Source organism: Melitaea cinxia, chromosome 28, assembly GCF_905220565.1.
Source record: "Melitaea cinxia chromosome 28, ilMelCinx1.1, whole genome shotgun sequence".
NCBI lineage: Eukaryota > Metazoa > Arthropoda > Insecta > Lepidoptera > Nymphalidae > Melitaea > Melitaea cinxia.
In genome coordinates this window covers 4,427,475-4,439,891 of record NC_059421.1, presented here as the reverse complement: position 1 = coordinate 4,439,891, position 12,417 = coordinate 4,427,475, and the positions used below count along the sequence as shown (strand labels likewise).

Sequence of the window (12,417 nt, the reverse complement as noted above, 5' to 3'; positions counted from 1 at the left end):
AAGAAGCATACAGATTCTTATCTCCTTTTCTAGCAAGAAAACATCATGGTTTCGGATTTCAGAAAAACGTGTTTTCGTCTGTGTTAAAAACCCTTTTAGGATATTTCAGTACCTCAATTAGACCTCTGTCTTTGAAGTCACTTTCAATTTCTGAAAGTATTTCTCAATGTCTTCTTGGATGACATTAATTCTTGTTGGTATAAATTTTGAGCTAAAAGTTAGTAATCCTAGGTTTTCATTACAGAAATAAGCAATGCCATTTTTTTGCCAGTTCGGTTATCTTTGAAAGGGGTTTCTTGGTTTTTGTCGACGCTCTCAATTAAATTCTCTTTTGTTACAGAGATATGTTTATCTAACATTTTGATTCAGATTTATAAAATATCATTTCTTCCTTACTTAAAATTACGCATCCTTCCATCCCATTGAGCACTCAATCGGACTTTTACCAATAACTTTATTGTGCAAGGTTATTTTAGAGACTTTGAACTTTTTGGCTGCTTCGTATACTTTCAACCAACCTATTTATTGAGGTTATTGAGGATTTCTAAAACAAAGATGCAGTATTATTTTATATTAATGTCCATAACTGGATTCCTATAAAACACCAAAATACTGACGTGTACTCAACAGTATTTTTATAATTTGCAACTATATTAGTAAAATTGACTTCGTCATTTGTCTATTGTCGGAACTATTAATTTACGGCGTATCAGTTCAAATAAAACAGAGTCTTTGTACCTGGTAATGCTGTTTTTGGTCAGTATTTCCCATAGTACACAATTAAATTGTTTATGAAATGTTTGAAATGTGTAGTTATTATTTTTTTATACTTGAACGCCCTTATCCACTAGTATCTACATAAAGATAGTATAACAGTATCCTCGAATAAATAAATATTACAGAAAAAGAAAAAGCATCGTGACAAGAAGAGGGACAAAGACAAGGAGGTCCAAGCGTCGCTCATGGTCGCTTGTCTGAAGAGACTGTTGCCGGTTGGCCTCAACCTCTTCGCTGGCAGAGAACAGGAGCTTGTTCAACACTGCAAGGATCGCTTCTTAAAGGTAAGTCACTATAATATTCTTAAATCGGGATGCTATTTTATTATTTGTGTGTATTATATTTTTGGGGGGTTCACCTTTGTCGAAGAGGGTTAAAAATGTGAAGAGAGAAGGAAGGTGTCACATTCCTCACAGATTTCTAATAGGTAGTTACATACATAAATATCATGCTGTTTCTTAATTTTTTCGATATTAAAATTATGATATTTGGGATGTGCATCACTATAAGGCGGGACAACACAAACAGGGTGACCCATTATATGAGGTAGATTGATTGATTGATTGATTGGTTTAATGGCTTTCAGTTGTGCCAAAGTAGCACGGTTGATTCCGCCAATGTCACGTAGAGTGGAGAACACACGAAGGAGATTAATTGGTCGGTGCAGTAGAGATAACAGTCTCTATTTAATTTTGAAAACAGGCAAAATAGTCAGACTTTCATTGTTACACCATAACCTAAAACAACACAAACATTTAATGTTAAACTAAGACTACAGCTGTTAGTAACTAAACTATTACAAAATAATTACACTAGGACAGACACATGATTTATTTACAACTTAATTTTATTTATTTCAAAATATTTACACAAAAATCTACAATAGGGACTAAACACCAACATTAATAAACATTGAACATTTATAGGGCGGGGAATATCATGGGGAAGGATGTCGTATATAGGACGGATGAGTTTGGGACAGGAAAAAAGGATGTGGGAAACCGTGCCTTCGTCAAGGCCACATTCACACAATGAGTGGTCACGAACTCTGATTTTGGCCAGATGAACAGGTGTACACGCATGGCCAAGACGTAAGCGACATATGCTAGATGTTACCCAACGACGAGCATGTCTATGAAGAGAAAACCAAGGGCGTCTTGGGATGTCTGGTTGTATATTTGAGTAAAATTTACCCTTTACCAATTTTGATGAACTCCAAGATAAATTCCAGGACTTGTCCATATGGATTTTGGCTAGGGAACGAAGGTCTTGGCAGGAGTTTTTGTAGTGATCAAGGATACCAGTTTGGATTGCAGCTTTAGCACACGAATCTGCTGTCTCATTGCCTGCAATGCCTGAATGGCCTGGAATCCAGACGAGCAGAATATGCAGACCCTTTTGACTGCAAGAGAGCAAAGCCTCTCTAATCTTAAAAACAATAGAAATTTTCAATTTGCTACGAAAGGGATTTTCCTTAATGGCTAAGAGACAACTTAGTGAGTCAGTGAAAATTACTGTCGGTCCTAAGTCATGGGAGAGGGCAAAGAGGATGGCTTCCAGTATAGCAATAGCTTCACCGGTAAACACAGATGTTTCAGGGGGACACTTAAATTGGAGAATGATTTTAAATTTAGGGATCCAGCAGGCAGCACCAACACAGCTGGACGGGGAAAGTTTAGATGCATCGGTATATATATGATGATGATTTAACCAATTTTGATGAAGAATTTCTTGAAATTTTAACTTTATACCAGGATCTCCTTTTTTCAGACCCAAATCTGTGACGATAGGAACATTGAAGGTAAGGGCTTTGAAGGAAGTAGAGAATAAGGGATTGATACAAAAGGTTGAGAGAGGATTTGGGAGGTTTGAAAATTTGGTGTAGCTGATTAAAATGTAGGAACGTGGCCGGTTTGGGTTGCAGAGTTGGGAGAGCTTGTTGAGTTTAGGCCAAAGAGGATGGGAAGACAGCTGTAATGATTTTATGACAAAAGGAGCAAAGGAGGGTCAACACACTCAACCTGTAGGGCATTAGTAGGCGACGATTTCATGGCACCTAGGATAATCCGTAAGCTTTTGTATTGGATTTTATTTAACTTTTGTGATAGTGACTTACTAATAGGGTCTAAAACAAACAGACAATAATCCATATGACTACGTACAAGGGCATGATAAATTAATTTTAAGCAGTAGGGATGTGCACCCCACCATACACCTGAACTGCTCTTAATACATTAAGTGATTTTTCACACTTTTTGGAAATATATTCTATGTGGGAAAATCCATTCAGTTTTCTGTCGAGTATTATACCAAGAAATTTTGCCTTGTCCACCAGGTTGATGCGCTCACCCTGATAAACCAAATCAAAGACAGGGGCTACTCTTTTCCTGGTAAAGGTGACAGCCTGGCATTTGTTTATCGATAAAGATAGACCATTGTCACCCAGCCACTGGCCTAGGTAATGCAAAGCAGAGTTAAGTCGAAAAGATAAATTTTCTACTGAATTTGAACTATGATATAAAACAATGTCATCTGCATACTGCAAAATGTTACAAAAGCTATCAACAGACATATCGAGATCATGTGTATAAATACTATAGAGCAAGGGACTGAGGACAGAGCCTTGAGGGAGACCCTTCCAGATAAATCTGGGAGGAAGCACAAATAGTGGATGTCTCACAGATATTGTTCTGCAAGATAGCATACTACATATAAAATGAACCATTCTTGGCGGAATACTCAGCTGGTGCATTTTCTGGCTGAGTATCGGAAGAAGGACACTATCGTATGCAGACGCTACGTCCAGAAAAATGCCTACAAGATATTCTCCCTTAGCAAAAGCTAATCGAATGTCTGTTGTGAGTAAGCTTAAACTGTCAGTTGTGCTGAAACCCTTCCGGAAGCCAAATTGGGAGGGAGACAGAATGTTTCTACTTTCCACTATCCATTCCAGGCGATTTTTCAAAAGGTGCTCAGTAACTTTTGCCAGAGTAGACGATAAAGCAATAGGACGATAAGAATTACTGTCTAAGGGATTTTTACCTTGTTTTAATATTGGGATAATAATTTGAGACTTCCATGATTGCGGGACGATTCCTGTCATAAACAAGGTGTTAATTATGTTAAGATAGCAATGTTTTGCTTTATCATTTAAATTTTGGATAAGAGAGTATGGAATGCCATCTTCCCCAGGTGTTGAATCTTTCAATCCATTCAGAGCACACTGAAGCTCAGAAAAAGAAAAGGGGGCATCCATTTCATCCGAGATAGATGCTGGCATTGAAGTAAAGATGTTGTCCTCACAACGGACAAAGGGAGGGGCGAGTTTGTCTGCAAAATCATTAAGCCATACAGAAGGATCATTAGAGGATAGGCTATCAGAGGCTAGGGAGCGGCGAAATTTTTTAAGTTGGTTCCAAACTAGACGTGGAGGAGAGCGGGGAGTAAGGGATTCACAGAAGCGAACCCAACAAATTTTTTTCTTTTTTGACACCAAGCGTTTAAACTTGGCATCCAATTTTTGATACCTGATAAAGTTTTCAGGGCACATGTTCAGAGAGTATGCCTTTTCTGCTTCCGATCTTAGTTCAGCCAGGCGTTTGCAATCCTCATCCCACCAGGGGGTGGAAAGCAAACGTGTTTTTGAGTGGTGCTTTTTAGGAAAATGGGTATTAGCAGAATTTAAAATAGCATTAAGAAAAAGATCATAACAAATTAAAATATTTCCATCATCTTGAGAATCAGGGAGGATGTCAATCATGCTATCAACAGATTCAGCATAAGGAGAGAAATTAGAAAAATTCAATTTAAATTTATGAATAGGGATAGGGTTAGAAGGCAGGGAAGGTCGTAAGTGCATAGCAAGGATAATGGGAAAGTGATCACTGCCAAAAGTGGATGGGAGGGCTTTCCAGGACAACATAGAAGCTAAGCAAGGGGAGGCTAAGGAAAGGTCTACAGCAGATTTGGGGTTCTGATTAGGATAAGCTCTCCGAGTTGGTGAACCATCATTGAGAATGCAAAAGTTGAATTCATCAAAGACGTCCAACAACAGGAGAGCAAAACCATCAGTAAGGTGGGATCCCCAGGAGGTGTGATGGGAGTTGAAATCTCCCATGACAAGAACAGGGCTAGGAAGAGAGGAAAAGATAGAACGGAGTTCAGGGATAAGGGAAGGACTAGGATGAGGAATATACAGAGATAAAAAGGAAATGTCACAGGATCTAACAGCAACAGCATTGATGTGCTGGCTGGGGGAGGATATGGGGATTTGGGAGAAGGGGATTTTGTGCCGAATAAGGATGGCACTACCCGCATACCCATCACTTCTGTCATCTCTCAAACAGAAGAAACCCGGAACCCGAAAACGAGAACCTGGAACTAACCATGTTTCAGAGATGGCAATAATGGCAGGATTATGCAGGTTGATTAAGGATATGATTTCATGTTTTTTTGGGCGGATGCTCTTACAGTTCCATTGAAGGAAGCTGAGTGGGGCCATTTTTAAGAATAGAAAAGAGTTGAGCAAGTGATGCGGCAACGTTGGGCGGTAAGGACATATCATTACATGTAGTAATAATACTGAGGATCATTTGGACGAGGTTTTCTAATAGGTTACTACTATAAGGGGTTCATTACAGCCTATACAGTCCACTGCTGGACATAGGCCTCCACAAGTTTACGCCAAAAATAACGTGAACTCATGTGTTTTGCCCATAGTCACCACGCTGGGCAGGCGGGTTGGTGACCGCAGTACTGGCTTTGTCGCACCGAAGACGCTGCTGCCCGTCTTCGGCCTGTGTATTTCAAAGCCAGCAGTTGGATGGTTATCCCGCCATCGGTCGGCTTCTTAAGTTCCAAGGTGGTTGTGGAACCTTGTTATCCCTTAGTCGCCTCTTACGACACCCACGGGAAGAGAGGGGGTGGCTAAATTCTTTAGTGCCGTAGCCACACAGCAATGATGCACAGCAGTAATGATGATAAGGGGTTAGGGGACTTTGAGGGTTGTTTAGTGCACAACCATTAGGGAGAGAGGAAGGGATGTCACCTACAATGGATTGATGGGCTTGTTTATCGTACCCTTTGCCTAGAGCGGCTACAGGACGAGGATAATGCGTTACCGTTTTACGATAGGACCTATTTGGTGAAGAAGGAGGTTGTGTTGAGGAAGTGGGAATATATACGGGGGGAGTGAACATTTCCTTTGTCATCTCTGCATATGACCGACGAACAGGAGGATAGCGAGAGGATGCTTCTATATAGGATATGTTATCCGTGGACATATCGGTTTTAATTTTAATTTGACGGAGGTATTCAGGACAGTCCTTCTCGGTTGTAAAATGCCTACCAGAGAAATGTAAGCAAGTGGCATTTTCTTTAGTTACGTCGCATGACTCACCTGTGTGCGATTTTGAACACTTGTAGCACCTTGGCTGTGACCTGCATTGTGTCTTAATGTGGCCAAAACGGCAACAATTTAGGCACTGTATGGTAGGTAAATTATAGGTCTCAACTGGTAATGATGTATGGAACGAATAAACTCTACTTGGGAGGATTTGACCTCTAAAAGTTAGAACCACTGACTGGGTTGGGACCCAAGTGACTACGCCTTCCTGAATGTTTTTGCGATTAAGCCTACGAGCTTTCATAATTGAACCGCAGCCAGATGGGAGCTCTAATGACTCCACTAATTCCTCCATTGACCAGTCAACCGGAATACCCTTTACAAGACCCATTCTAGTTATATTGTAAGTCGGTACAGAAGCATTGAACTTACACATTCCTAATATGGGATTTTTTAAGAAATCATTTGCAGTTTGAGCTGAAATAAATTCAACAGAAATCTTGTTTCTGCCTACATTTTTAACGCCGTCTTTCACAACCGAGCCAATTTTGTGTGTGTGTAAAAATTGGCCGAATTTCAAAGCGCGAATAGTAGTTCCTGAGGCTGGGTCTGGGGTTTCACGGGCAACATGGACAATGAAGGGACCTTTGTCGTCATCAGAGTAACTCTTAGGGCCTTCGGAAAAGGATGGGTGTGTGTAAAGAGATTGTATTGACGGGCTAGCCGTGGATGGATGTACAATAATTTTTTTAGAAGAGGAATCGCTGGAAGAGTTAATAGCTGGGCGTTTTCTCATATTTTGATGAGAGGAAGAGGATTCAGATGTAATTCTATCGTCAGTAGAACCACCCGTATCTGGCGGGTCTGGAGGACGATCGAGATCCATTTTTAAAATTAAATATATACACTAAACTTACAACACAATTATAATTAAACACTTACCTACAATAATAATGTTAGTTTAACCACTAATCCCACAATAATCTACTATTTACACTGTAAACAATAAGAAATAAGACACCAAGATCACTAAAACACGTGTGTTGACCACAGCTAACGCAAGCGGAAAAAAAAACCATGAGGTAGATTAGACTGAGAAATTGTTTTTCTAAATTTGTCACGTAAATGAGTCAAATATTATATGATGAGGGTAGAAGACATTTTATATCGAATTTCGTCACTTAAATTTTTTGCTATGTACGAGTATGTTTAATGGCAGTAGATAATTTGACATTCGACTAATAAATACATTTTTTCAACATACAGAAAATGTCAGAACAAGATGTTGCCGAATTTGCCAAAACACAGCTAACATTGCCAGATAAGATCGACCCAGCCGATGAAATGTCCTGGCAACACTACCTCTACAGCAAATTGGGATCCAAGAGCAAGACTACCGTCACTGTGGAGACTTCCGAAAATAAGGCAAAAATCATCGACGATACAGTGGAACGCATTGTAGCAATGAGCAAAGTGTTGTTCGGTTTGCATATGGTGAGTCATTTTATAACAATTTAGTAATATGGTAGCATAATTTAGGAATTTAATTTCAGTGACTTTTTGTTTCCGAAAGTTTGGTGTCTTATCTTTTAGGAAATGTTTGATATTTACGTTCAATACAATGAACAAAATTGTTTGGTTAAAGAACTTAAATGTTAGTTGGATTTAACAGATCTTCAGAGAGAGATTTAATTAGATCTTCAATGTCCAAAGCGCTAGAAAACCTATTTGCCAACGAAAATTTAATCCATATAACATCATGCTATCTCTTAGGAGCTACACAGTAGCAAAAACCATTAACTGGTCTGACAAGAATGTTTGCAAATTTTATTTGGTTAGTTTAAAAAATTTTACCTTAAAAATTTTTGCCTTGCTTTCGTTTAGATCGATCACCCCCAACAAATGAGTAAAAACGTGTACCGTTCCGTCGTTTCGATACAACGTAAACGCGCTGTCATCGCCTGCTTCAGGCAGACCTCTCTACACTCGTTACCAAGGTTCACTAAATGTGTTGTTTGTTTGTTTACTGTTCTGTAAATAGATTGATGTTTGCTGGTTTTAACATTATTTTTAAATAATTATAACAGAAAATAATTAATTTACTGCCTCATTGGTTTTGTGTTTTAAAATTAATATTACAAAAACTGCTAGTCTAGTTCTAGTGAAGATAATATTTAATAAAATAGTCCGGTCAAATTATACACAAAAATAGTGATAAAAGAACAGAAACTACGACAGAGGGTAATTTTTGCTAGAGACCAAAATTCCGCTTTGTCGGAGTTTTTGTTATTTGAAATGTCTATTTTGACCGGACTTACAAACTGTAGCATCATTTTGTTACGACTAATATAAACATTTAAATATATTTAAAATTTGACTGTTATACTCAAGCTATAAGTGAACTACAGCTTCTTTTTGCCATAATAAGTTCCATCCAAAACCATTCAAACACAAAACATCAAATAGTTGAACAGTAGCCATATACGTTAATGCGAGTGAAACCGCGATAGACGTATTGTATATAATATGAATGTAACATTACTGTAATTTCAAACCACATGTTTTTATTTAACCTAATAGCTTAAGTTATATGCATGCTGCATTGGACTAACAAGGCGACCAAGCCGAAACAGCGTTCAGACAATTGGAAGAGAATACTTTGTGCGGCGAGAAAAAGAGCAGCCGTCGCTTGCTTAAGATCTAAACATCTGTATAAAATCAGTCGGTAAGAACAAACCGTCCAAAGAGCAAAATACCATACCAAAAAAATTACCTGTTTTTTGATGTGCAATGCAAGAGTGCTTGAAAGCTTGAAGTTAACCGCTTTGAAGACACGCTATTAGCGCTGTAATTTCAATAAAATATTTTTAAACATGATAACCTTTCGATTATTATATTTGTATTTCAGACATCGAGCGTGTAACATTTTCGCTCGGACATACTACGAGCTATGGCTGGAAGAAGAAAATATTGGACAAGAAGTTATGATAGAGGATTTAACGGTAAGATACACATAAATGTATCTAAATAGGTTGTTCATCCAAATTAATACTGATATTGGGAATTTTTGTTTACCTATTTTGCTTTTGTTCCTAAAAAAGGTAAAGGTATGGGATTTTAACGGAACTCTAATTTGTATGCATTACCGTATTTTATCTTTTCTAAATGACGAAGTAATTGGTTACAACTACTTTGATCTTAAGGAAACCTACGTTATTTTTGGCAAATAAATAAATAAATAAATTATTTCGATTAACGTAACGAAGGCTATTAAACTACGGAATAAGTAAAATAATGTCTACTACGTCGTTACTATACAAATAAAAAATAATAATAAACCCCTCACACTTAACGATCCACAGTAAGGTTTGCTTCGTTGCCTAAAGAGTAAAATCTAATAATAATTCCACTCCAATAACATAATTTATTTCAAGTAGGGCACAGCAGGAATAATCCTGTTCTAAATTTTGCTCAACCTCAACCTTACAGAAGATAATAGCTTATTAACTGTGATTTTGTCTCAACTAGTGTTGTAACCTTGTGGTAAGTAAGGTGACCAGAACTAGAGGGGGGTAGAAATTAGCAACGCGATTGCCGTGTTTTTGGTGTTGCAGGCATCTGTAGGCTACGGTAATCGCTTACCATCAAGGGTCGTAATGTATCGCTTCAGCCTGTAATATCCCACTACTGGACATAGGCCTCTTTTCCCATGTAGGAGAAGGATTAGAGCTTAATCCACCACGTTGCTCTAATGCGGGTTGGCGGATATATTCCCTACTATGAGTAACGATCGCTATCAGGTGTATATGATAACAACCGGGACCGACGGCTTAACGTGCTCTCCGAAGCACGGCGGGGAGACCCACAAGGACTGTATAAACACCCAGACAACGGCAAACACCTGCCAATACAAATATTTGTCATATGCGGGGATCGAACCCGCAACCGCCAGCGCAACAGACACAATCCATGGCTGTGACCGTTGCGCCAACGCGGCGTCGATGGTCGTAATGGATGTACCTTAACTTTATAAATTACGAGCGGGACGCTTCCCAGCAATCGTTCGAGGACGCGGAGCTGAAGAAGAGCGACGTGGTGGAGGAGGAGGGCAAGCCGGACCCGCTGACGCAGCTCGTGACCACGTTCTGCCGCGGGGCCATGACCGAGCGCTCCGGCGCGCTGCAGGTGGGCCGCGGGGTGACTGGGCGCGCTAGCGAGCCGTTCCATCTGGGGCGTGTCGTATGCGACATTTAACGGCATTCATATTCAGAAATGGATCCGATTGTCTCATATTATTATTATTATTATAAGTTAAGTGCTGTGTGGCTACGGCACTAAAGAATTTAGCCACCCCCTCTCTTCCCGTGGGTGTCGTAAGAGGCGACTAAGGGATAACAAGGTTCCATAACCACCTTGGAACTTAAGAAGCCGACCGATGGCGGGATAACCATCCAACTGCTGGCTTTGAAATACACAGGCCGAAGATGGGCAGCAGCGTCTTCGGTGCGACAAAGCCAGTACTGCGGTCACCAACCCGCCTGCCCAGCGTGGTGACTATGGGCAAAACACATGAGTTCACGTTATTTTTGGCGTAAACTTGTGGAGGCCTATGTCCAGCAGTGGACTGTATAGGCTGTAATAATTATAAGTTAAATTAATCTTTTCTAATCAACAATGCTCTGGTAATACTTCTTGCGTACATTTAGAAACCACGGTACATTTTACCTTTATTAAAAGATTTAAAAAACAAGATATCCATTTAGCGAGTCCACTCTTGTGTATTAATAATTCTCTACAAAAATGTTTTATTATTACCTAAAGTTACGTATACCAACGTATGTAATTTATTTACACAGGAAGATCCACTGTACATGTCCTATGCGCATATAATTGCAAAGTCCTGTGGAGAAGAAGAGGAAGAGGGAGGAGAGGAAGAAGAGGGGGGTGGAGGGGAGGCTGAGGCGGGCGAGGATGAAGGCGGAGCTAGTATACATGTGAGATAATTTTTGCAATATTCTAAATTTAAAAATACTTAAATTTCGAATCTAAGTGACGGTGTTAAAATTTCTCATGTTCATCATTATTTTGTCCGTTTGTCACTTTTGGGATTAACAAAATATTGTCTTATCACAATTTTTTATAGCCATTAATAGAACTTGATATGGGTGAGGAATAACTGACTTTAGATGCAGTCAGTTCTTTTTCAAAGACCTTAACTTACTCTACCTTAACTTTCATCTGTCCACAAATTTCAATATTTATAATGTTTCATCATTTCCGTCAGAAATATTTTTGACCGCGTTCGTATACTTTTTTATTTTGTTTTCTTGCATACATTTACTGTGTATATATAAAATAATGCAACACGTTATGTTACAAGCAGAAAACGATGGATACTTATATGGTACGTAAAAAACTTTATTAGTAAGTAAAATATGTTATTCCGGATTGAAAGAATTGTATTTTGATTTGTGTAAAAATTACATTATTCAATGTTTTAAATGACTTCGTCCCTATCAATGCAGATCAAAAATTAGTCATAAAACAACTGTATATTATGGGATAATTATTATTATTGTAGGCTCTGTTAAAAGCCTTTATTAAAAAAATGAATGCTTTCAAAAGTCAAATAAGGAAAAATTATCCAGTGAAAATAAAAATATATAATAACAATATAATAAAGTTTGATACGAATCCAAAGGATTTATAACTTTCGAAAACAATCTGAAGCACGATGAATCTGCGCTGTTGATGGCGTCATCAAGCAGGAGCGCATTTTTCATTCTATCAACGAATGTCACTGATGTTGGAACATGATCTCCAATTTCGAGGCATCGAAGAGAAATTATAACTGTTAAATAGAACCACACACCCATATATATATATATACGTTGTCAGCTATATAGCTAATAAGAATCAGTCTATACTATTTGCGCTGTAGCATGGTGCGGGTGACATTTTCAGTAACGTTTCGTTTCACTCTTGAAAGTTGCCGCGATTTATTAATTAAGACTTAGTATTTCAGCTGTATCACATTCGTAATATATTAAATCATTAATAACTGAAGTAAATGAAGTTAAACTCAACCAGAATGTTCTAGTCTACAAATGATGTGTAATGGAACTAAAAATTAAGCAAAGTATTATGCGCATAACGCAACGCCATAGACATATTTAGTGATGAGATGTACTGCTACGATGGATAGTCGATGTTTTTTTATAGCAAAAAAATCATAAACGCGATTTTTATCATTTTATATAAGCATAAAGATATTATTGTGTAGCCATAAATTATAT

The 12,417-nt window shown here is 38.4% G+C and overlaps 1 protein-coding gene and 1 long non-coding RNA gene across 2 annotated transcripts in view; one reads left to right on the top strand and one right to left on the bottom strand.

Annotated features, from left to right (window-relative positions):
- Positions 1-12,417, top strand: part of LOC123667650 (ryanodine receptor) — a 178,661-nt gene that overhangs the window by 142,217 nt on the left and 24,027 nt on the right. The window contains exons 80-85 of the mRNA XM_045601509.1: positions 903-1,061; positions 7,388-7,615; positions 8,006-8,118; positions 9,030-9,123; positions 10,178-10,306; positions 10,978-11,115. Of these exons, the coding sequence (XP_045457465.1) occupies positions 903-1,061; positions 7,388-7,615; positions 8,006-8,118; positions 9,030-9,123; positions 10,178-10,306; positions 10,978-11,115 (861 nt within the window). The remainder of the gene's footprint in view (positions 1-902; positions 1,062-7,387; positions 7,616-8,005; positions 8,119-9,029; positions 9,124-10,177; positions 10,307-10,977; positions 11,116-12,417) is intronic.
- On the bottom strand, positions 1,436-7,189 carry LOC123667651. The gene is made up of 2 exons (XR_006745473.1): positions 7,064-7,189; positions 1,436-1,514 (listed from the first exon to the last, which is right to left on the bottom strand). It is a non-coding gene; the product is annotated as an uncharacterized LOC123667651 (long non-coding RNA).